General features: G+C 46.9%; 1 protein-coding gene across 10 annotated transcripts in view; it reads right to left on the bottom strand.

The window, feature by feature from the left end:
* Window positions 1-25,531, bottom strand: part of HDAC4 (histone deacetylase 4) — a 279,148-nt gene that overhangs the window by 17,749 nt on the left and 235,868 nt on the right. For all 10 annotated transcript variants that reach the window (XR_012777014.1, XM_075511397.1, XM_075511403.1 and 7 more), the window contains exons 20-25: window positions 24,514-24,601; window positions 23,089-23,208; window positions 20,767-20,864; window positions 11,937-12,055; window positions 10,086-10,219; window positions 1,743-1,827 (exon numbers count right to left, since the gene is read on the bottom strand). Coding sequence is in view for 9 of the 10 variants with exons in the window: in XM_075511397.1 (XP_075367512.1) it covers window positions 1,743-1,827; window positions 10,086-10,219; window positions 11,937-12,055; window positions 20,767-20,864; window positions 23,089-23,208; window positions 24,514-24,601 (644 nt within the window). In the remaining variant the exon portion in view is untranslated. The remainder of the gene's footprint in view (window positions 1-1,742; window positions 1,828-10,085; window positions 10,220-11,936; window positions 12,056-20,766; window positions 20,865-23,088; window positions 23,209-24,513; window positions 24,602-25,531) is intronic.

Raw genomic sequence — 25,531 nt, 5'->3', positions numbered from 1 at the left:
TGCGGAAGACTCATCACGCCTATCCAACATGCAACCTTGATCTGCACTCCCTCTCGCTTCAGCGACCACCTTGAGGTCCCAGGGCTGTGGAGGAAGCTGCAGGTGGAAGCGGGTTCCTGGGAACGTGCGCCCCAGCTTGCGAGGTGAGGCCAGAGAGACCCCTGCGAGCTGTACGCCATGCTACAGTATTAATAGATGGAGCTGCAATGGCACTGCGTCTTGAAGAGCTAGGTTTTAAATCCCAAAGGTATTGAGAGCAATAAACACGCACCCGTGCATCCCTTAAGGACACCTAGGATGTCAAACCGGGGCTGAATCAGCATCCGGCAATGAAAACCGCTCTTCTCCTTTGGCTAGGGAAGAAAGCTGGGAGGCAGGAACTGGATTTTTAAAAGGACGAATGCACAAGGGTTGCGGGAGGCGAGGATCCGAGCTGCACAGACGTGCCCAGCACCCCTCTGCCTTGACAAAAGGGGGCACTTAGGTACTCAAAAAATAACAACATTTCCTCTTTCACTTCAAAACCCTCAGAAACTTTTAGACCTAAGGAAAAATACGTGAGAGGTAAGGATGCAATCCAGATTTGGACCGGGCATCCGCATTCAGTTGCTAACTGCCACGTGCTTTTTGTGGGCAAATCACCTAAGACTAAAGAAGTCTAAGTTGTATTTGTTTTGTATGTCAGCGGTTTGCCACTCTTTTTCAGTGGAAAGAGCACAGAGAAGGCTTCGGAGGGAGAGAACAAAAGACGTTCTCTTGGCCCCCAAGCAGGACACACCAAATTTGCTGGTACCCAAGAAGCCACAGCAAAAAGTCTGAAAGCAAGAACCTGTACGGCGAGGCCAGCAGATGGGGAGATGGGGAGGAGGGACTTGTTTTCAAACATCTTTGCTTCTCCTGTGTTGGGCAGCAGATCTGAGGGTCTTGCACAAAGCCGCTTTTAATTTCTTGTGCTCATTTTAAGAGGGGGAAAAAAAAAAAATCACTGGCTGGCTGAAGGTGCTGCTGAGGTGTCACATCGGTGCTGAGCACTCGCTCTGCAGAGCAGCTTCTGGAAACGGAATTCAAATTTCTAGAACTGGGCATTTTTCAGGGGGTAAAAAAAAAAAAAAGAGCTTTGGCATCTTTTAAGTTCCATTTTCGCCCTATAAAATGGAGACTAGCCCCCTCCAGTTTTAAACCACAAATGTTTGAAGCAGGAAGATGTCAGGACCTAGCAGGGGGATTCACGTGTTACTCAGGCTCTTTCCCTCCAGCCCCCAGGAATGTCCCCAGGAAAGCTGCAAGCACAATGATTTTAACCTCCCCAGCTAAATAAACCTACAATATTAGCAACTGCACGCAATACTCTGGTTAACTTTCATCCCTATCCATTCTTAATTAACGGATGCCACAACACCCACAAGATTTATGTCTATTGGAGATACCTGAATTGCTTTTGAAGAGATAAGGGCACACTCTTAAGTGCAGGACAGCCTGTCCTTTACAGAGATTTTAATCCTAATTCCTCCTGAAGTGCCAAAGCGTTTCCCTGAATGGACTGTTCCCCTTGCATCACTCGATTCACTCCTGCGTGCACAGTAAGACCAGCTTGTGGCTGCACAAATCCAGTTCACTGGGCAATGACCACCCATGAACTAGGACGAGGGAACATGGAGTTGCCAGGATGATGGAGAAGTCAGACGGGTGTCCCTCAGGGCAACCCCACAGGGAACCAGCCGGGTGAATGGGGCTATACTCACTGTGTATCTCGATTACTTTCTCCATTGAATGCACCGCATTAGCATTTGCTCTCTGCTGGAAAACCTTTTCTGGAAGAGGGTCAAGCTGGAAAGAGAGAGGAACACCAAAGAAATATTATCTCAAGTTAGAGACCAGGCGTTAAGCGCGATTTAGCAAGTGGCTCTGCCATATCAAGCCTCCAACCCACTCCCCTGATTCCTATTATACCTATTATTTAGTGAAATATCCAAAATACACAGACTTTCTAAGTGCTCTTGTGATACTTGTTCAACAAGGCTCAGTGCCAGGTCCTGCACTTGGGCCACAGCAACCCCATGCAACGCTACAGGCTTGGGGAAGAGTGGCTGGAAAGCTGCCTGGCAGAGAAGGACCTGGGGGTGTTGGTCAACAGCCGCCTGAATATGAGCCAGCAGTGTGCCCAGGTGGCCAAGATGGCCAATGGCATCCTGGCTTGTATCAGCAATAGTGTGGCCAGCAGGACGAGGGAAGGGATCGTTCCCTGTACTCTGCACTGGTGAGGCCGCACCTCGAATGCTGTGTTCAGTTTTGGGCCCCTCACTCCAAGAGAGACATTGAGGGGCTGGAGCGTGTCCAGAGAAGGGCAACGGAGCTGGGGAAGGGTCTGGAGCACAAGGCTGATGGGGAGCGGCTGAGGGACCTGGGGTTGTTCAGCCTGGAGAAAAGGAGGCTGAGGGGAGACCTCATCGCTCTCTACAACTGCCTGAAAGGAGGCTGTAGAGAGGTGGGGTCGGTCTCTTCTCCCAGGTAACAAGTGATGGGACAAGAGGAAATGGCCTCAAGTTGCGCCAGGGGAGGTTTAGACTGGATATTAGGAAATTTTTCTTCACTGAAAGGGTTGTCAAGCACTGGAACAGGCTGCCCAGGGAAGTGGTTGAGTCGCCATCCCTGGAGGTATTTAAAAGCCGTTTGGATGAGGTGCTTAGGGACATGGTGTAGTGGTGGGCTGGGCAGTGTTCGGTTTATGGTTGGACTCGATGATCTTAAAGGTCTTTTCCAACCTAAACAATTCTGTGATTCCGTGATTCTGTGATACTCAGGGCAGCCTCCTCCAGCCTGATGCTCCTCCACACACACAATGCTGCAGCACAGGGGCTGCCTGCCTGCAGCCATTGATGTAGGCTATGAAGAGGCACTATTACACAGACCAGAAAAATCAGCCAAGCGACGTTGGCTGCTTTTACAAAGGATCTTTTTAAACTATTGCTCAGATCTACCTTTTTACCAAGTTTTCACTATTAAAACAAAACAATGTGCAAATAAAAGGGACTTAAAAATACAGTAACAGCCACACTTCTGGTTTTCCTCTAAAGAAATAAAAGGGGTAGCTTTTAAAGTCTTCTAAATACCAAATTCAATGTATTTATTAAGTCTTAACTGAAAAAATCTGTACCCGAAGAGTAAATAGCCTAATTTGGGTACAGGGAAATAGCAAAACACTGCTTTAAAGCCACACTCAGCATGACTGTAACTTCAGTCACCATCGATGCCTCTCACTAGCTGCTGGGCTAGTCTTGCCAGGGCAGAGCAGCATTAGATCTGTATGTCAATCTTTTAAAAAAATGGCCTTGAAGTTACTGGTAAAGCTTATAATTGGGTATTAAAATGTAGGCTTTTTGATGCTGGCTTCTTTCCTTTGCTCTTTATACAAAAGAGTGACAATAAGTACATGCTGCTCGTGTTGAGATTTTAAGTTGAAAGATGACACAGAAGGCCTCCCCAAAATGTTCAGTGTAAATGCACATAACAAGCAGGTATCGTTCTGGGCTTGGCTGCTTCTATGCTGTAAATGCAAATGGCACACAGACGATTTCTGGTTTGCTCTAAAATACATCCCACCCTCGCAACGGCAGCGCTGCCTTTGTTACCAACTCTAAACAACAATGGAGTATCTAAAGCACTAAGTACGTGCTTTAGATACTTCACTGTGCAATGTATGTGCAATGTAGTATGTGCAATGAAGTATCTAAAGCACCAGGAACAATTTACTGAGCAAGGAACACGGGACAATAGGAGTATCTGCATTTTGCTAGAGAGATGAATTAGGGAATGCCACTCTAAAGAAGCTCCTCCAAGTCCTTCTCCAGTTATTCCTCTAAGCCCATCTCCAGTTATGCTGGAGCAAAGCGCTGCGGTACCGATCTACCTGTGAAAGCCTGTTACGTGAAACCCATGTGAGCAGTACCATGCTGATGGAGTTGCCTTGCAGGACCGTAACGTCCAAGTGCTGGTTTGGATGCAGTTCCCACCAGCAAACCCGCGCTGCCGCCAGGATAGACTACTCCAGCCCGTGGCTGTGAAATAAGCCGTCCCGACAAGGAGGTGGTTTTGCCACCGGAGCTACGTCCCTGTTGGAGGTCCTGGAGATCCCAGCTGTATCAGTCAGGGAGCACACACCTCGGCCGACTGAGCGGCGCTGGCTCTCAGCAGTAGCGTAGACCACTGAGACCATGCTTTGATCAGCACAGCTGTTTTCAAGAAAGAAATAAAACTGTTCCTTGGCGCTCCAGAGCAAAAAGCTTCTGCAGACCCAAGACTTGCTGTATAGAAAACTAACGCCCAAACTAGGTGCACACACCTATCTCTTGTTTTCGGATGCAAGCTCAAACCCAGGAGAGAGTTGCCCTTTGGTTTGCAGTTGGGAGGTTCATAACTACCAGGGGATCCAGTTCACCTTTGCATCAGCATGGACAAAAGCACCTGTGGTGACTGATGGACACAAACTCCAGAGCTCCCTTCAGCAACGAAGGACATCGCTCTTCCCATTTCTTCTTCGGGGCACAAAAGCGCTCTGGCAGCCAGGGCATGGGAAAGGAGCGAGAATGAGAAAAGGGGGAGAGCAAGAGAAATGCCCTCTCCGTGCTTGATGGTGCTTCCCCCTGCTTTCTAGGAGGTATCTTCCTCTCGCCTGATAGAGAGCTCTGCCCGGATCCATCCCAGCCCCAGCAGCCTTTGGTCAGGACAGAAAAAGAGAAATTCGATCAACACCCTGAAAACTGCTTCCTTCTTCGTGGTGTTTTTTTACCCTGCTCGTTTGGGAGGTGGGTGCCGCAGAGCAGCGAGCCGGGCCTCTTCTGGTGACAAACATCAGTAAAGACAATGAGCCTCAAACAACCTCCTCCGTCAAGACCACGGGGTCACATCCCCGGCAAAGTCTGTTCTGCAGCGGCAGCGTGCGTGTCCTCTCCCGGAGGAAGGCCCCCGACAGCACTGCCGGAGGGTTGTTTTAGTTCCTATTTGCTTTCCTTTAATAAACAAACCCAAGAAGAGGAGAACAGCTTCTTTGATTGGGTTATTTCTCTCACCTTGAGACGACTGTCTTCTGAAAAGCTAAAACCGTCCCCTTTGCCCTTTATGAAGTCATTAAACCTTTTATTGTTGTAGCTACGATGCTCGATTCGGTTCCCACTGGGCAAAAAACTTGGGCTCAAAACCAACCCATGATTATTATTAGTTTGTTGGGATTTTTTCCTCACGAGCCAGCGAAGACCCTAAGATACATTCGTGTGGCTCCTGCCATCCTTTGGCAGCGGCAGCAGCACAGCCATACGGCGCAGGCATGGCTCCGACAGCGGGCGGGAGCTAGGGCTGCCTCCCTCCCCAGGAAAGGAGACGGATCTGCAGCACGGATCTTCCAATTTGTTAAAAAAAGGCAAAATTATAAAAAGGTCTTCCAAGGGAAGGAGATGGCATTATTTGCTTTCAACAGATGACACTGGGGAGAATATTGGTTTCCTCTGGCACAGAAGGGACGTCTGCTTGGTGGGTAAGGATGCCAAGGCTCACGTACATGGTCAATGGCTTGGATTAGACTCGCATGAGCTCAAGACATCTCACAACCAACTAAATACTCAAGAAAAAAACCTTTCAGCAGATCTGATGCTCTCCAAGCCCATCTTTTTTTCCTTCTTCCCGCCCCCCTTTCCCCAGGTTCTCCACAAAGAATGTGAATTCGTCAGAGACCTCCGAGGCTGGGTATCCAAAACAAGAGATGTCCACAGCTGTTAACTGCGTCTGAAAATGCTGGTCAAGGCCCATCCAGGGATACTCCCCAGCAAAGAAGCATCCACAGTTTAATAGTTTAAAAAAAAAAAAAGAAAAATCTATGGCAAAGTTTAACTGCAACTTCTGTTCAAAGCCAAGAGGAGCTCCAGCCAAGAGATCTGCTCTTGCAACCACATGGCAGCCATTTGATAGGTACTTCATGAGGACTAGAAATTGCTCTGTTCCAGATTTAATAATTACAGATTGCACTTTTTATAAATTCTCCGCTCTAAACGTAATTCTGGCCCAAACTGGCTTCTGTATGACATTAATTGAAGGCAAAAGCAATTCCTGGACAGATCTTTAAGTAAGAGCTTTCTAACGCCTCTGGGTTGATATTGATATAAAGCACACAACATCAGGCAGCCCGGCCACACGTGTGAATCGTTTCCATTGCATGCTCCTCCTCCTGAAATAACACTCACAGACAACAGCCTCACCCATCGCTCTCCTGGAAAAGGAAGGAAATACCTCTGGGCCTTAGGCAAAGGTTTTGAAGCAACTGCTTATTATCACCTTCTTGTTTATTCTGGATGTCCCGAGTCTGACCCCGGACACACCTCTGCTACTTCTGCGTGAAAAATGACAGCATTTGCAGCAGTGACGGGCAGCACTGCGAGTGCCGCTGAGCTCCAGGACCACATATCCCAGCACGTGCCTCCCGTCCCTCTCCCCACCGTTCGCAGCTCCTGCGGCACAGGAGCTCCACGCCCTGCTCCAGGCGTGGTGCTGGCATGGGTCCTAGCCTGGGGCAGCAAATGCTACTGATGGGCTTAAACAGCGGCATCGCTCCCTGGGAAGAGGCAGGTCACAAACAGCATTTGCCCTGGGGCAGAAGCTGGTTGGAAGGGTAAAGGCTGGTGATGCCCACGATGGAGTCAGCAGCTCTGCACGGTTGCTGCCTCCCCTGCCCTCGAGCGCTGCTGGCCCGCTGCTGGCAGGGGCTGCGTAAGTAATGGGAGAGGAACGGTGGCTTACTGGTCTAAATTATCATCAGGAGATCTTCCCTGCATCATGCCTGCCTTTGATTTTGCAACTGAAGTCGTGTTAGTTTTGCACAACCTAATTTGTAACTAAAGCAATGTACGTACATTTTCAAGCAACCTTGCCCGGCACTAACTCATTTCACATTAAAATAATCTGCTGCAAAGCTAAAGCTCTGTTTTAATTTCCTGGACAGTTGGGAACAAGCCGGCTCTTGCCTTTGCATAACGCTTTTTCCGAAGCGGGAGTTTTGATCTCCGCCGGTGAATGCAGACGCTTTGGGGACTGGCACCGTTCCCCTCATTTCCTACCATTTCCCCGTGTAACTCCGGCACCGCTCCTCAGCCAGCAAACCTCCCCGCAGCCCGTCGCCGGCCGCAGCTGGCTGTCTATGTGCACGCATGCAAAATCGTCTAACACGCTGTATATCAAACTTCATCAAAGGGCCGCAGGACAAAGCAACAGCAGTTCCCTCCAACTTCCTTGCATTAAAAAGATTTTTATAAAAGACCTTGATAAAACTAGTGTTTCCTGCTTTTTGATGTGCGGGTAAGTCGGCGAACATTATCATGATATCTGCGCAGCCTTATAGCCCACCTAGGAAAAGTGAGAACAGGTCCATCTTTAAGTATTTTAAAGCGCCTTATAGCTGTCCTGATTCAGTAATTAAAAAAAATAAATGGTTTTTTTACCTTTAAGGATCAATATTCACTCTGCTAAATGAAACCACTCAGGCAGTTGACAACATCCAAGCTATCGTGAGTGCTAAAATCTCCCCAAAGCCTCACACTTCCAAACACGTTTGTGGCTCGGATCAAGTGCTTATTTATTGCACACAGATCCTCGCACCACATTGCGGCCACCCGTCTGCATCGTAGGAGCACGTTAAGCGAGAGGAATGACATCCTTCGTGCGTCATTTCCTCTGTCTCCCCTTCAACGTGCACCCTGCACCCTGCCGTGAGAGCCGACTGCACCCAAAGGTGGACGGAGCTCGAGAAATCGTCTGTGGCGACAACAGTGCCGTCAGCTGTCGGCTTAAGAGAGATGGGTGCTGCAATAAAAACCCCATCGCTTCCACGCTGAGGTAGCAGCTGGCTCCCGAGTTTTCGGCTATCCCGAGGGCTGAGCACAGGCTGGCATGCTGGATCAGTTACCCATGCCGAGAGCCTTATCAGAACTGCCTGGCCAAGCACAAGGAGCGGATGCTCTCTGGATGCTGGGAGATGGGATGCTGGATGATTGAAGCAGATGCTTTTGATGAATCCCAGCTGTTTTATCTCTTGGACTGGTTAGTGAGGTTTCCCCAGGCACTGTCCTCCTTCGTGTGGATACTGCAAGACCGGGCACTTCCACAAAAGGCTGGAAGGGTCAGCAAACATAGGTGATATGCACCTCCATGCGGATCCAGGCTCCCTACTCCAGCTACCCAGACCTGAGAAAGGCTGATGGTCACTGAACTGCAGCTGTGGGTCAGAGTGAGTCTGCTCATGGCAGCTCACCACCATGCCCAGAAGTCAGCTCCCACTGGAGCAAGACCCAGAGCTGCAGTATTGCTTGGCTTCTCCTCTCTGTGGTGCTGCACCTTCAGATGTTGACCACACGTCCTCCCTCAGCTCCTGCACCAAGGGGTTCTTCAGCAAAGGGTGGTGATGAGAGACGCTGGTTGTGCTCTCCACGGCAGGTGAAAGCTTCGGGAGGACTCTCCTTCCTTCACCATCTGACAGGCAGGCAGATCTCTTGCTTTGTGGAAGAGACCACTGCCTTCAGAAGTCTGCTCTACCAGAGGTCATCTCAGGAGCCTCCTCGTGTCCTGTTACTCTAGCCTTTCAATACTTGCTTATTTCCACAAGCTACTGAGGGCAATCTCATATTTAAAGAGGCAGCCCCAAAAAATTCAAGCACGCTAGCCAAGCCATTAATGCTGCCCGAGGTTTCACAGCCACCCCCAACTTCAAATCGGTGTGGTTGCTTTCCCCCAAGGCTGAAATTTTTAGCTATAGGTAGCCTGAGGAATCACACTGCACTGTTGTTTTAATTCAGGCTATCAATCCTTAATGATTGTTTTGAACAGCTCCAGAGCCCCTGCTATACCAGGACGCTCGCAGCAGATACCGAGCGGGGACCGTGCCCGGGGCTGCAGGCCGAGCAAGCACCTGCTCCTCTGAGTGAGGTGGAAAATTGATGCAAGGCACTTTTGCAGTCTACTGTGCCCATCCAAGACTCAACCGTGTGGACTGTGGTCATCCTCCATGTGGAGAAAAGGTGTCCAAAAGAGAGGAATGAACCAGAAGGAGGGAGGCTTGACACAAACAAACCAGTTGCTCATACTCAAAAGCCCACAAATTATAGAGAAACAGGCTTCTTGAACAGAAGTGCATGCAAAGGTACAGACACAGCAGATGCACAAGGGCCCCAGTTTGGGATTTCGCTGCCGATCACCGATTTCTGTATTTCCTTGCTGCCGTATTTCTGCGGTACACGACCCTGAACTCCCCGAGCCCAAAGACATGTCAAACGCCACCGCCCTGCACCTGATAATTATCAACCACGTTGGAAGAAACGTAGGTGTGAGCTGCTCATTCGGTGCCAGCTACAGCGGACGCCGATAGCCAGGCTGCACCAAGGAGGATGGGCACAGGGAACCGGAATCATTTCTTCCTTAATCCCACGGACACTAAAAGCAGGGCAGCGGCGGGGGGGAAGGCAGAAAAGCTAAAGTATCTGCCTCTGTAGGAAAGTACCCTGACCTCCCCAAAAACTAGATTTCCTTGGTGTACTTCTCTGTCTTGCTCTTATCTTGCAATCAAACACCCCGGCCTTTCCAGCCACCTTCTGTGACGCAGCAGTTTGCAGAAGGTAGAAAATATAACGTCAAGGAAAATATACAACTGAAAAGAATGTCAAGCAAGCTGCCCAACGCAGCAGGTACAGGCTGCAGGTCTAAAGAGGGGGTCTGCAAAGGGAAGGGAAGGCTTGGTCAACGACTCCAGGAAGAAATTAAACTAATTGTTTTCCAAAGAGCACAAAGCAAACTATTTGGATAAAGAATAAACCCAAATTCAATTCTTAGCTATTTCAATCCTTATAATACAGTTTGCAAACACAGGTAGTTTGAAACAAACAAAGCATGCACTCTTTAAATCGACATGTGTCAAAAGGACCCAAAACAATGACAAAAATTTGGCGGATTGACTGTTTTGGAAGATGAGAAGCTCAAGTTCAGCCCCACGAGTGGACAACTCTGCAAGATGAGGGGGTGGAGGTTGCGGCCCCTCGTTCTGCCTGTCTCTGTACCTCATTTCCCAGCAAAGCAGAAACACACGCTTCCGAGGCATCGCAAATGGCGGTCAGGTCGTGGCCTCCTTCGAGGGCCAGGACGACACGACCTCCGGCCAGGCCCATCAGCTGCTTCGTCAGGTACCCGAAGCCTGTAACGAGGGAAAAGAGGAAATGCAGGAGAAGGGCAAAGGTTGTGGCTGGAATCAGGCTCCTGGCAAAGGATCAAAGAATTATAGAAAGGAATTACATCATATTAAAAAACCACAAGGGATCTGAAAGGACTCAACGCATAATATAAGCCAGGTTGGATTTTAATACGCTCGCTGCAGTCCCAGCCGCAGTTCCCCGCGGCACCGGCTCAGCCGTGTGCGCTGCGGGACGGATCCGCGCCCCCCCGAGCGCTCCGCTGGAGTTGATCCCAGGTGAGAGGCACCGCCATCCTCCCTGCCACCCCTCGGCGCCCCGAATTAAATAGAGCTCCGAATATTTCCTTTGGACAGAAGGAAAGAGGGTGGAAGGAGGCGGCTTTTTGCCCTGCTTTGGAAGATGCAAAGTCAGAGCAGTCGTGGGGGAGGGAGGCGGGGAAGGGGAAATCAGTAAAATTGCTGCCGGTGCTTTCAGTTGCGATAGCAGCATCGCAGTGCCCCAGAGATATTTCACATCTAGTTCTTAACAGACGTTTCTTCCCGTATATAATATGCTATAAAAATTCCTGGGGCACCCGGGACTTTGATCATATGACACACAATACATTTCTACCCTTTAAACAAAACAGAACCAAGCTGTGAGGATTTAAAACGTGTCCTCAAAGCAACCTTCCCCCTCCAAAAAAAAAAAAAAAAAATAAAAAAAATTAAAAATCCAAACAAAAGAAAATCCAGTGCACTTCAACCCTCCATCCACGCTCCCTGCTTTTTGTTTTGCAGTGACTCCCGTGAGCGCCTTTGCGAACTGGCAAATTAACAGCCGGATAAAAAGATTCACGGCTGAGCCCATAACCGTTTTGCGAGAGTAGCGGAGCATGGGAAATTCGACAAGAAGGTAAACAAGACCTTCTCATTACAAAGTGTTTCTGGATATCTTAAATAACTTGTCTCTTGTAAATCTATTTCACTTTATTCTTATATAAAGTTTATGGGTTCGGCTACCTTACAAGGTTCTGAATTTTACTGTAGAGAATAAGTTTCCTGGCTGAAGCAAACTCTTCAAAAATAATAATAAAATCCTTTCGCAAGAAAAACCGTCTTCTCGATTGACTTGAATGAAGCAGTGCCAGATAAACCCAGCATAACCAAGGGGAGGGGGGAAACTTCAGCACGTCTCCTGCGCAACGCAAAACATCACGGATCCAAAGCCAAAGGGACGCTCTTGTGGGCCTGGCTAATTGCTTCAAAGGTGGAGAACAAAAATATTCAGCTTGAATTTTTAATAAGGTATGCTGGAAGAAGAAATGAACTTCTGCTAGCCTTCAGAGCAGGGTACGCTGTTTACATCTGGCGTTGCCTCTTTCTACAATTTTGCGTTAAAGCAAGCATAACTCTCTAATTAATGCAAAAATTTAATTTAATTAATGCAGTCGTCTTCCACAGAGATATGACTACAAATGAATCGGTAACTTCCTTACATAATTTATTTACACTGGAAATTGAAATATGCAATGCTTCAAGAAAACAAAGGCTTCGGCCAGACCAAAATATATACGGTGCAGTGACAAAACACATGAAAATGCAAAGAAAAAGGCTGAAGAGTTTTGCCAGTGAAAGATCTGAAGATAGACCCCAAAAGGTAAAACCTGTACTTTAGTCCCTAGGACAGCAACAATTTAGCCCCGTTTTGGATCTTTGCTCTTGTAAATCCACAACTTACATTTCGCTGATAGATTATATCCTCCAAGAGGGGTGGGATGGCCTTCTACCGCATCGAAACCAGATGACACCAGCACAACATCTGGGGCAAATTCATTGGCAATGGGCATTACTACCGTTCTGCAACAAAAATTTAACAATGGCAGACACGTTATTTTGGCTCTTGAACAAACTCAGCAACACTTAAACCATCTCGAACAAACCCATTATAAAACCTTCTACTATTACTCCACGGTAGCGAAGCCCATCTCCTATTTTCTTACAAGGCGAGAGCCCGGCTGGCAGAACACCTTGCACCGCCCCGCAGTGCAGTTTTAAAGTCAATCTCACGTTAGTTTTTTCAGTGAGGTCTATTAATTCCTTCATCAACAGCCTCAAGTCTTGACCAGGGAAATAAGTTGCCGTACGTTGTGTTTCGCATTTGTGATCGTATCTTGCTTTACATACAGGGCACTGAGAGGATAAGGAGGAAATAACGGGGCATCTGGCACAGGCTGCAAATCCACCTGGAAAAGCTCTCCAACGGCAGCCCCGGTTTGTGGCACTTGTCTCCATGTTCCTCTTCTAAATATCTCCTTAGCCTTTGCAGAACCCGCAAAGCTATTTATTTTTTCCTTGCTGCACTTCTCATTGACCATAATGAAAAGCTGGAGATGTCACATGGGGCAAAAAGCTTTAATATGCAAATATCCCACCCAAATACACCTCTCCCAACTCCGGTTCCCCATCCTCTGACATTTTGTTCACTAAAAAAACAGACTGAATTGCTCAGCATCCATAAATTATTGTCTGTTAAGGCCAGTATTTAAATGAAACGAGGTCTGTATCTGTGGCTTCTCAGCAAAAGGCCTTTTCCCTCTGGTTTCTCTCTTCAATCTACTCAATTTCTGTTGAAAACCTACACGAGGTTGCCAACACCCCACTTCCCACACGAAGATGCCAATTAAGCAAAACTGGAAAGTTGAGCAGAGAGCAAGGAGTTGCTTCTTCGTCTAACAGCTCCAGCACAAACACGGCAGAACTGAAATTACAGCAAGGAAAAAAGCCAAAGCAATGGAGCTTCTTAATAAACACGATGCAGACGCCCACAATCTTTTCTGACTGAGAAAGCTCGTCGCAAGCACTCTTGGGTGAACGCCTGCTCGCGCCTTCAGTTCACGCTGGGGTACCCACGTGCACGGGCCTGAAAGTTGTTTTGGATTTTGCGATCGGGCACTGATGCAGGAAATGGTGGAAAAGCAAGGATGTGCACAGAGGGTTGCCCTTTATATAGAGTAATATTTTCCAAAGTATGTTCTTTTTCATTATAAACGTACCCGCTGAACCTTGGATGTGTCCCTAGAGCAACCTGAGCAATGCCGTCCCTTGCTGGGACTGAAGACAACAGTATTTCCCCGTTTCCCCATCCTAGTAACCGCTCCCGGCAAGGTTAACTTTCTAAAGCATGAACTGAAGTTATTCATATACTGAAGCATGAACCCGTAAATATATTTGCATACATGAGAACTTCACTTTTATTGAGCACAGTTGTTATGTGACGCTCCAAAAACCAGAAAGAGCCCAGAAAGGTCTGTTTAGCGCTGAGATTGCTCAAGTGCTACCAAGACACCCATAAAAATTCACATCTCTTGCTACAATGATGTTCAACAGCCACGAGACACCTTCTAGTGTCAGCAACTTGTATTAGCCCCAACACCGATCTGAGCTCACGCCATTTTGCCCTCCGCAGAGTTTATTTTCCAGGGAGTATTAACACCTACCACGCAATGAGATACTTCCAGTGTTGGTCAAACCCACCGAGTAGTTTCCATTGCCACCACTGAGCAGGCAGGCAGGACACCGGGCACATCGCAGGTCTGGGCAAGGCACTCGGCCACCATGCAGGCCAAAAAGAAAGCCTTCTAGCTTTAATTTTTTGCTAGCTAACTGCCACAGTAACCTAATAGCCTCCTGCAATCTTCCCGCCTGCCACTCTGCACACAGACATGGAAATCTATGCAAAAAGGATCTTATCTTCTTTTAATTCTTACGAAATCCAAAAGAGGAATTTTAAATTTTTTTTTCCCCCCAAACAACGTGATTGCCATATACATTTTGTCCTCAGGGAGATTATTACATAAAGACAACAAAATAGCACAGTTTTTGCTGACGGCTTTACAGTCGACAAAATCTGTTTAGTGAAACCCACAGACATTTTAAGTAGAAACCACCTCCTTCACAAAGGACTAAAGCAGCAGTTTCGAAGCAAGTGCACATGGCAGAGGGCTGTTTTTTTTTTTTTTCTTGAGCTTTGAAGTATTGCTGAGCTCTTTAATTTCTAACCGAAGAAAAACTGCTAAAATCATCTTTTTTTTTTTTTTTTCCCCCTCCCCTGAAGTTATGACACCGCGGGAGCTGCTAGTACCTCACCTGCTGCGCGGGATCACCCTAAGCTGGTCGCAGAGCAAGCCCAAGCCTGCACCCAAAGCCGCGTGCTTGGTTTGTCGGCACCGAGCAAACCCACGCAACCCCAAATCGGTAACGTTTTGCTGGCCGTGGGACAGCTCACGTGGCCGACGCCCAAGCGCGAACGCGCCGGAGGAAGAGGGGCAGCCGGCGAGCAGCGCGACGGTGCTGGTGACGCTCGGCTGAGGGTCCCCGCGCGGTGACAGCGGTTCGGAGATACCCTCTAGTGGCACAGCCAACGCACAGGCAGCACCGAGAGTCAACCGTGAACCCTGTCTGCATAAATTTTAGGAGAGAAAAAGCAGCGGTTGCTGTTTAAAAGTAAATCAATTGGTATTTGACAATAGTTGGAAGGAGCCGTTTTGAGGATGTCCAGAGTCTTCTCTGGTGCAGGACGGGGTGACCTTACAGCCGCAACTGGTTACCCCAGCAAGTATCTTCAACTCTGAGCAATTATTAGTGGCGCACAGTACATTTTTATGAGGTCCCGCAGAGTTTTAAGAGACACGGGTCGCAGGTCCCCTGGCTCCCCCGTGTGAGAGGAGCCAGGAGGACAGGCAGCGTTACCCTGGCATGGGTGCTGCAGGCCGCCCCGGACAGGGGCTGCCCGGGAGCCGCGCGTCTTCAGGGGCAGCCGGAGGAGAAGTGCAAGATGACAGGGGTCAGAATAAGCAAGCTAATGATGCTTTCGGTACCTTGGCCATCGCAAACCCATCCAAGCTCAAGAGGACTCTCAAATCCAGACTTGAACCCTTTCCTTTGCCCGTGACTCCTACCCAAACTCTCCTGGGTTGCTCTTTCTTCTGACTTTCTCCTAATTTCGGTATTACACCAGAACTCCAAAGCCGCAGTCCCAGCTCTGTTTGACGCTTGCCGCATACATAAGCAGCTATATCTTTGACCATAAAACTTGACCCAGGAAGCCTCTCATTTTTCCCCTTTTATAATTGTTAAAAAAAAAAAAAAAAAAAAAAAAAAAAAAGCCTCGTGAAAATTCAAGACGCAAGCAAACGAACTGCTTTCAAACAACGTATTTCTGAGATTTCATCTGTGGGCAGTGTTTCAAGCACATCCAACCCAGTCTTTCGGTTTTTAATTTTTCTCGTGCACAGATGAAAACAGCCTCTTCGCTCAGATCCATCACAGTAAAGCTAAGACCCCCAAGAAAGCAACAATTAAACTGCAAACAAACCTATGGCTTTGCCCTGGTGACGATGCTATAAAAAGGCAGAAATTTAAATTACTATCAAGAAGGCGAGCAGTTTTGTCTGGAACTGGGTCTTTTAACTAATGGCTAAGGTGGCTGTAGAGTTATTCACCTAGGAATGAAAGGGTTCCTAACACTGAATATTCATTCAAGCCATGTAGGTTTTTTTAAAAATACACGGGTTATCTTTAAATTTCCTAAATTTTAGAGGGTTGTTTTGCTTGCTTAAAATAGAGTAAATCCTTTCAGTTGACTCTGATTACAGCCGAGCTGAACGGCTATGCACTAGTCAATACGGATGGCTGCAAACAGTAAAAACTACCGATCATGTTCTGCAAACATTTGGGGGAGAAAAAAAAAAATAATACAATTTTATATCTATTTTCCAAAAGACTGAATAAATTTTAGTCTGTTACTAGCCAATTCACCAATTAAATGCCTAATAAATGACAGGCAGATTAAACAATCCTACAGAGGATTTTTTTTTAAATGCTCAATTGCAGCGAGCAAATCGGTGAAACTTAGAAGGCGGTTTTTTCAGAGACTCTTTTTCCTACTGTTGGCCATATATATATATATATATGGCCATATATATATATATATATATATATATATATATATATATAAAAAAATATTATCCACTGCTCCTAAGGCTAATCAGCCTCCTGAAGACTCCAGTCTTTGTTTCTCCAAGCAGCCATCTCCACGGTCATTTACTATGTCAAAAGGGATTAGGAGTTTGGGGACGAAATCAGCGTCGGGAGAGCATGAAATCTAAAATACAGAAACAACCGTTCCAGGCAAAACATCATCATCTTCCCCCCCTCCCTCTTACTCACTCCGGAAATGGTTTATGGATCGAAGGAAAAAACAAAATCCCCCCCAAACTGGCTCCTGAACTTATTTAACGCTTTCCGAGAAAGGCAGGAGCAGGGACCTTTCAAACACAGCCCTGGCTTTTGCTTCTGGTTTAGGTGTTTAAATCAAAATAAAACTAACATGCAATCAAGCTGTATATGCAATTATAATTGTGGAGGAGACCTCAGGGTAGCGAAAAAAAATTGTATGAGACAACACAACTGCTAGAATCATCAGGAAAACTTTCTTACAGTAAATTCAGAGGAAAACTCTGGATAATACACTTTAATTTCACTAAGTAACTGCTGTTTGCGTGTAATAAGGCGCTAGCCACAGTCTTCGCATTTTTTCTGCAGGTCTCTTAGCTGGGTTTGCACACTCTGCTTTTGAAAACGTCATGAGGATTTATAGAAGCAAACACGATTTCTGCTTGTATAACAAGTTAGGGAACAACAGACTCAGAGGAAAAAAAAAAAAACCCCAAATTTTACAACCGTTTGTTTCTATAACTACGGAATAACAGCGATGAATACCAATAACATTTTGATGAGTTAAGGACTTTTAAAATTATATGCCCTGCATTTTTCGCATTAGAGTTTAATACATTTCTGCCTAATCTGTGAAATCTGTATTGCCCACATACTTTGGCGGTGAGTTCAGCCGTGGGACCTTCGCCCAGCGAACGGTCAGCTAAATTATAATGTCATGCTGTCTCGGGCAGGCAGAGCCGCCGCTGCGATGGGGTGGAGGAGCGCCAAGCTCGCAGCAAACTCCCCAGATCCCTTCTGCGCATCTTATTAGTGAGCAGGGTGACTCCACCCTGCCCCCCCCCCCCCCCCCCCCAAAAAAAACCCCAAAAACCAAAACAAAAAACCCCCCCAAACCAAAAAACAAACCCCCCAGCAACCATGGTATCACCCCAACCTCGAGACGGGGCAGCCGGTGATTTCAGCCCTCGGTTATGAAGACAATAAGCGACAAAGTGCACGGCAAGGCTGCTCTCCGCTTCGCATTTTTAACTCTTGTTCTCACTTTTGAAACGGCTGGGTGGTATTAATAAACGTTAAGAGGTCAGGCTATCCTGTCCAACCCAACGCTGCAGTGCAAGCAGGGGGAAGCCACTATTCGTAGGAGAAATGCTCAGTAGAAAAATCATTGATGCGAGTTACCGTCCTTTCTTCGGAAAGAGTAAAACAACACTAAAACAGGTCTTCACTGCAGGGATGAGAGGTTTCATTGGGATTTATTTATGCACTCATCAGAGGACTAATTTATGAGGACAATTATCTCAGATATTATTTCATTAGAGCACATGCTTTTATCAAATCCATACACCAGCTCATTCTGAAACAGAACCAAAAAAAAAAAAAATGAAAAGCACGTTGCTTATTTTTGTTCTGCTTGTTTTACGTAGAAAGAGGGCTTTCTTCCCTAAAAGCAGGCAAGCATGTGAAGAGTTAAGGCTTTAAAAAAAAAAAAAAAGAAGAAAAAGTATATCAGTATCTTTGCCTAGCTCAAAGGATTTCCACTGATTCCTCTACAGACTTCAAAGCCTCACAGTTTGGCATTTGGACTGGTTTGAATTAAAGTTCAGTTCTCCACTGTGAGTTTCCAAGTTCATGGTGAAAATGCCTGCTGCTTCTGGAGTTCATTATGGCCAATTTTCTTATCTTTTCTTCATCTTAGGTTTGATCCCCGGCAAATGCAACGTGGCATTCGATGGGGTGGAATAACAAGGTGCTGCCTTGAAGGCATGCATTGTCTCAAGGGGCTAACGCAAGAAAAGAAAAAAAAAAAAAAAAAAAAAAGGATATATGACCCATTCCCTTCACTTTCTAACTCTCGGGGGACTATAAATTGCAAACTTCAAAGCGTTATTTTACATTAAAATCAATAGAAAGATTCAGGGGGGAAAAAAAATGTTTTTCAAAGAAGCTGGTAAGATTTAAAAAGGTCACTTGATAATGTATTATCATGACCAAACTTGGCATAAGATAAAAAAAAGCTTCCAATTTAACTTATTGACTGAAGGTGTGCACATGGGGCAGACTACGGGAGGTGCTACCTAGGAGGATGAGTCACAACGTCCCAAACCCCCGGCAAAATAAGGGCTGTGGCTAGCTCCAAAATAGCCTCCCCAAATAGCTGCAGTCTCCGGGCAAGACGACACCAGTGCCTATTAAGGAATGGCTGGCAAAGGTCTTGCTGTGCAGACTGAGCAGTTTTCCAGGAGCCTTGAAACTCAATTAATATTTAATAGCAAGTATGTCACTCTGTCACGAGCTACCAGTTCTCTTTATAATGAAGAGATCAGTCTTGTTGACTGCTGGGATAAACAGACTTCCAGTTTGGACGAAAGTGCCGCTTTCCTGTAACCGGAATAAAACATCGAGACAAATGACAGTTATTTGACTAGATGTTATTTTAAATTGTGTACATTCTTTGAAGGCTTTTTAATGGCAGGCTGAAGAGTAAAAGCTCTTTTTGCTCAGTATAACGGAATACAAATACGCGCACAGGAAGAACAGAAAATAATGCTCCCAGATTTAATGCTATTCCATGAAGGCGATATTCCATCTGCCTGTCACCAGAAATTCACATCCCAAGTTTTGGCAAGTGTGTGTCTCCCTGAATTTATGTGGGGTGGTCGCCAGAAGCGCACTAAATCTCGTTTGAGGACAGAAAACCACTTCGACCCATAATTGTTAAAAAAGATGCCAGTTGGAGAGGATGGATCCGCAGCACAGGGGAGGCAGAGGGTGGAACAGGACAGTCTCTATGAAAAATAAAGCCTATATATCCGGCAGGTCAGAGAATTATATTCGTTCTCCTGGAAAGAGCATCAGAAAGGAAAGTGTGGTCTCACACTGGCCTCTGTTCACTACTGCATTACTCGCAAGTTCTCCTCTACCCAGAGATCCACCTTCGTTTCATCTTGTTATTCTGTTGCTTCCATAGTTAATTTTAATACCTTCCTTCTCCCATTCTCTGCAGCTCTGGGAGGCAAATACATCACTCCAGGCTTGCCGCAAGTCCCCAAAATGCAATGACGTACAATTGCCCTGTTGGGGTATTCTGCCCGTTAACTGCTCAGAGCAGCGAGATGATGCTCAACCCATGCTCTTGCAGTGCTCCCGTAGTGACCCTGCTCAGAGAGACCACAACCTGGCTGTGCACGACAGTGGATCAGCTAACGCGTGTTTTGCTTCATGCATCTCTTCTGATGATGCTGATATGAGGAGGAAAGTAAGGATCAGATCAAACAATTCCCTGCAGATACCTCCCCATGATCCTCGGGTATCATATGCTTCTGTGAGCGGGACAGTAAGACCAGGTGGACATCAACCAGTGAGTCAACAAGTGGCTTCATCCCCTGCTCCATTTGGAGATTCAAATGACGCCAGTTTTTTGGAGCACGCTTGAATATGCTTGTACAACCCAGCACAGCGGTTTATATCTGGCTTTACTATTACTGCTAATCACGGATGATATCCCAGCAACATATTACTTCAACTCCACAGCTTTGCTTACCTTCATTCACACTCTGACAGTGAATGATGAGTAACACTTATTTAAGAGATGGTTGTATTTTTATTCATAACACACAACATGCTGCTTCTGAGGAGAAACCAGAACCCAGTAAGAAAAGCACAAACCCAACAGTTCAGTCGTTTCAATTTCCAGTTGGCTGGAACAGGCATATTCGATATCTTGGGTGAAGAATAATAATAAAATCTAAAGCTTATCAAAACAAGCCCACGTCCCTTTGCTAGGTACACTTGGGAGCGAGCTGCGGTGCGAGTCATGAACAGAGCTCTTGCAGGGGAGGGACTGCATGGCCAACTCGCCCAGAAGCTGGGTACCATCGTCTGCAGCGCAGTGGTGATGTCTCAGCCCTTGGGGCAGCTGCACTCCCACGTTTCAACTCATGATGACTTGTTAAAAAGTGCTTCTGGACTCCCCTCCCCATCCGGGTGGGTTTACCCATAGAAATACTCACCCCAAAGAGAAAAAAAGACTTCTAGCCACAACCAGAAGAGCTTATTCATATCAGTTGATATTTTACATTCATGCATCAGTCAGTGCTGAGCAGCGAGTATGTCAATCCCCTAATGTCACAGGCACGCTTCCTGTGGCCAGAAATATCCTATTTACTTAATTCAGCTTTATTTTTATTATGGTACTCAACTGCAACTAGATGTAAATCTTCTATTTCTAAACTTAGCAAGAGAGAAACTCAAGATTAAGGAGGACTGCACGAGGAAAAAGAAACCCAGTTTAGGTGAAAAATATGTTTGTAAGAGGAAAACTTCAATATTACCTGAAAGCAGTTAAGTATTCTGTGTCTCCCATCGGTGGATCAAGGCCACCAGTAAAGGCCATATTAACATTGAAACCAACTCCTGCTCCTGTGCCAACCTGAAAAAGGGAGATGGTACTCAATTACAGAAACAGCGAACTCTGGCAACACATCTCTGCTGTCTTAATATTCTTCCAGTTGAATATGGATTTTGATTCAATAGCTTGGTGGTAGTGAGGTTAATTTTTCCTTCTAAAGCGACCTGGTCCCCCAAACAAGAGTGAAAATAAAGCTTCTCCGTGCTCTGATCTTTATGGGAGCTGTGGACCAGCGATATTTGACTGCTGCTCACCAAAAAACACCTCATCATCAACTAGCTCCTCTTCCTCTTTTGCAGGAGAGCGTATTACATGCAATACCTTTCCTTAATTTGTTTTCAGCTTTGTTCAGAAGCATATTTTATATTTCATTACAGTTGCAACTGGGGGAAAAAACCCTCAGTTTTACTCAGAGCGAGCTCCCCCTCTGCTGGGGAAAAATATGATTCACCGAGAAGATATTTTCGCTGCTTGAGGGACATGTGGGTGGTAAATGTAAGTACATCCCCATCCTTGCATGTACTGCAAACGTCCCCATCTGCACTGACGGCAAATATCTGGGAAAGGGGAAACCGAAAAATAAACCGGGGGTTTCCCGTAATTCGCTTGCCAAGAAGCAAGGCCAGGCCTTCCCCATCCATATTGAAACTCAAAAGCCTGCGTTCAGTCCCTTTGTCAAGCGGGGACCTCGTAGCTGCCTGAGCGCGGTGGCCGTGAGCAGGGGCTGCGGGACCCTGGGGACAGCAAGGGAGCCGGGCAGCATCTGCTGCCACCGGTGTCAGCAGCTCCGCACAGGGCTATGAGCTCCTACAGTTTGGTTTTTGTGGGTTCTTTTAGGTCTCTGCATATTAAAAAAAAAAAAAAAAAATTGAAAATTAATGTGTTATACAATACACAGCCAGATAATTTAGGCTAGATAAAGTGCAGGGCTTTTATAGCACTTTCTCCCTTGCATTGGTGCAAATACTGCTGGTAGAAAAACACAGGGGGTTCATCCATCCACAGTGGGCTATTTATCCATCTGCGGCTTTAATTGAATTTATTTTGTATTCTTTGTTTTATTCAGTCTGGAAGGACACATCTGAAAATTACTATAAATGATAAACACGGAGCGGTCTGGTGTTTCCTTACAACACTAGCTATCTAGTGTTTCCTTACAATAGTCTAGTGTTTCCTTACAATACTAGATATTTTGTAAGCCAGATTACTAGATTATTAAAAGGTCAGCAAAAAAGTAGGTCTGAGACCACTGCATATCCTGAAGCAGAAATTAAGCCCGATGCAAAGGGCTGCTGTTTATTCACTCCCACAGCAGCGCACTAACAGGGCAATGAAGCAGCATCCCAGTACGTTTCCGTTTCTTTAGGAACCGAATGGCAACGGCGATGTTTGATGAACAGGAAAAGGTAAAACTGACAGGGTAAGAACTCTAGGAGTTTTCAGATGTAATCTGCAGTGCCTCAGAGTACCCAAAACTAAGTGTTTCATATATAATTTCCTTTTGATAAATCACTCTGGAAAGACAATATTTCCTGCCGACCTAGAGGGAAAGGAAGGATGCAATGGATTTAGGAGCATCCATCCAGAGTTCAGGGAGAAAGGGCTCCCACCTCCGTTGGCCTGGCCCTGCTGCAAGAGGCTCCAAGGCCACGGCCAGGAACCAGTGGATGTGGTCCAGCAGCATCACTGACAGATGCTCAGATCCCACCGTCGGGGCCGTGCAACGTGAACGCAGCAGTGGCGGTGAGCGATGCCTTGGCAGGGCCAGGGGAAGCGGGGATCGGATGGGCTCCAAGGCTGTGCCAGGAAACCCGAGCGCCGGTGGCACAGCCACAGACAACCTGTCCCTCCTACATCTAAGAAACAACTTATGCCTGTAAGGGGGAAACCTTGAAAAGTAGACGGAGTGCGGGAAAGCTAGCAAAGGGCTCCTCTGGATCAGGTTCTCCCACAAGGGCTGGAGAGCCTAACTGCATTGACTCATCTTCTGCTCGTTAGTCAAGGCGCGTGCTTTCCTGCCAGCTCGCGGGGCAGGACGCAATGCCCACGGCTGTCAGGACTTGGATGAGAAGGCACCAAGGGCACAAACCGGGTGGCCTGTTCCCAAAGGGGCACTAACAAGCACGAGCTTCTCTCCAAGCCTTGCCTGGCAGAGGCTATCTGAGATCTTGGGGGGCACCTGAATCACAGCCCTGAGCAGGTCCTATCAGACACGGACGGATGCTATGCCGATCCACGCTCTTACCTCGTCGGGAGCACCACTGCCTGGAAAGAAGTTCCCATCATCATAGCGATGTAGTGAAATATAAAGAACATTAGGATCATTGTAGAAAGCTTGCTGAGTACCATTCCCGTGGTGAACATCCTTTGGGGACAGAGATTGCATTATATGAGGGAGGTTAGTACCTTAGTAAAAACACAGATTAAAGCCATCAACTTGGGATTCAGAGGGGTTTTCTTTGCTGTTGTGCTTCGTTTTCTACGCTTCTCTGATCTAGCTGAAGCAGTTTATCGCAAATGAGAGTAACCTGCTTTGCACAGCTGGCTTCAGGTTACACTCCTTTAACACACGGGATAAACGGGGGTAAACAATCTCAAGCGTGTATCAAAACTGAGGACAGGATCAATTTATTCGGATGGAGAGAACTGGATTCGTACCCAATCTTGGGGGATGGAGAGACTATATTAGTTACTCCAAATTTGCATCTTTAATTGTTCTGTGGGGTGACCACTGATACAAGTGTCCCGCAAAGTCGTGTTGGACCCAACAAGGTTAAACGACACAAACCCACTACCCGGATCCCCTACCGCATTGCTACGTGGTGCAGAAACGCAGGACGGATATTCAAAATACCCTTTTCTGACATGAAAAACCGTTGGTGGGAAGTGAGGAAAAGGATGTCCATCCAGTAGGTCAAAAAGACAAATACATCCATTTTAACGTGCAGGTCTAGCCCACGGGAGATGTGTGGCAATCTAATCAAAACTCTTGGCCGATACCCAGCAACTCAAATGCCTGCACAGCCACATAGATACATTTTTAAATCTATCAAAAGCAATCAGGCACATTTTTAAATCTACACATTGCCATAGCAAAATCCCGAACAAGCTCCTTCGCAAATCCGCTGTGTTGTCTGCAGAGTATTTCACCGCCTTGTGCCAATTTAGAGATCGCTTTTGGCTGCCTGCCCTCTCGCACGGAGGCTGCGCTGGCCCAGAGGCAGGACACCGAGACCAGCCAGACTGACGGTCGAGCTGTGCCAGCCAGCTAGTCCCTCTCCGTAACCGGTCCTCACATCTTGAAAAGAAAGCTGCGATGGATCGTAATGCTTAAGGTCAAAAAACTTCCGGAAAAAAATAACCCAAACTCAGCACGGTTTGCAGTTACCCATCCTTGAGACTGTGTTATGGGCTTGTTTTAGAAAGCAACTACTTCTTAATTAAATTTTATCCTGAAAACTACAGACCCTTTAAGAAATATTTCTTTTATTAAAAACACTTTAATAAAAATAATAATAAAAAACCAACTTTGACAAACAAATTTTGGCTTGCAGACCACAGGCAACATTTTTTTCACTCACTAACAAAGCCAGGGTTGCCTTTGCAAGAAAAAATACCCAGAAAAATTTCCAACTGCTCTTCTGAAGGGTAAGAACCAGCATTTACTCACCCAGTCCACTATAAGGATTTTGCTAACGTTCAGTCTTTGCTGGAGCAGCTTGGCTGCGATTGCCACCGAGTTAAAATAGCAGAAACCCCTGGAAATGATGAGACGGGGGAGAAAAGAGGAAAAGGAGAGGTGTTAATTATAGGTTTCCTTGGCCCCAATGCATCTAGATATACCATCTAGTTATATCATCTAGATATAACACAGCAGGAAGAAATTGCTTCTGCTTTCGCTCTTCTTTCCTCCCTGGAAGATGCACGTGTGCTCAGTTAGAAACACAGAACAGCCGCGCAGCAGCAGGTGTCCCACGACCTCTCTGGAAACGGGGAACGTTTCACACGTGCCCAAACCCGCTGCAAGGAGACGCTGCTGGGTGCCAGCTGCCCAGGGGACCTCCAGTGCTGCGTGTGAGGGAAGGGGACAGAAGCAGATGAGGAGAGGACGCGGCGAGGGGAAAGGAAGGGAAAGGACCCAGGGCCGGAGCAGTACGGTGCATCGGCTGGGAGGGAGCGGACGTGCTCAGAGAGACCTCAAAACGCTGGGTCGAGGGGAACTCAGCAGCAAGCACTCGTGTGCTACTGACCAACCTGATCTCCTTCTATGAGAAGGTGACTTGCTTAGTGGACGAGGGAAAGGCTGTGGACCTTGTCTACCTAGACTTCAGTACAGCCTTTGACACTGTTTCCCACAGCATTCTCCTGGAGAAACTGGCTGCTCATGGCTTGGACAGGCGTACGCTTCACTGGGTAGAAAACCAGCTGGATGGCCAGGCCCAAAGAGTGGTGGTGAATGGAGTTAAATCCAGCTGGCGGCCAGTACAAGAGGTGCTCCCCAGGGCTCTGTGCTGCGGCCAGTTCTGTTTAACATCTTTATCAATGATCTGGGCAAGGGGATCGAGTGCACCCTCAGCAAGTTTGCAGATGACACCAAGTTGGGCAGGAGTGTTGATCTGCTGGAGGGCAGGCAGGCTCTGCAGAGGGACCTGGACAGGCTGGATCGATGGGCTGGGGCCAACTGTATG

This window comes from Mycteria americana, chromosome 9 (genome assembly GCF_035582795.1).
Source record: "Mycteria americana isolate JAX WOST 10 ecotype Jacksonville Zoo and Gardens chromosome 9, USCA_MyAme_1.0, whole genome shotgun sequence".
Taxonomy (NCBI): Eukaryota; Metazoa; Chordata; class Aves; order Ciconiiformes; family Ciconiidae; genus Mycteria; species Mycteria americana.
The sequence above is the reverse complement of the archived record's forward strand: the minus strand, read 5'-3'. Positions and strand labels throughout refer to the sequence as shown.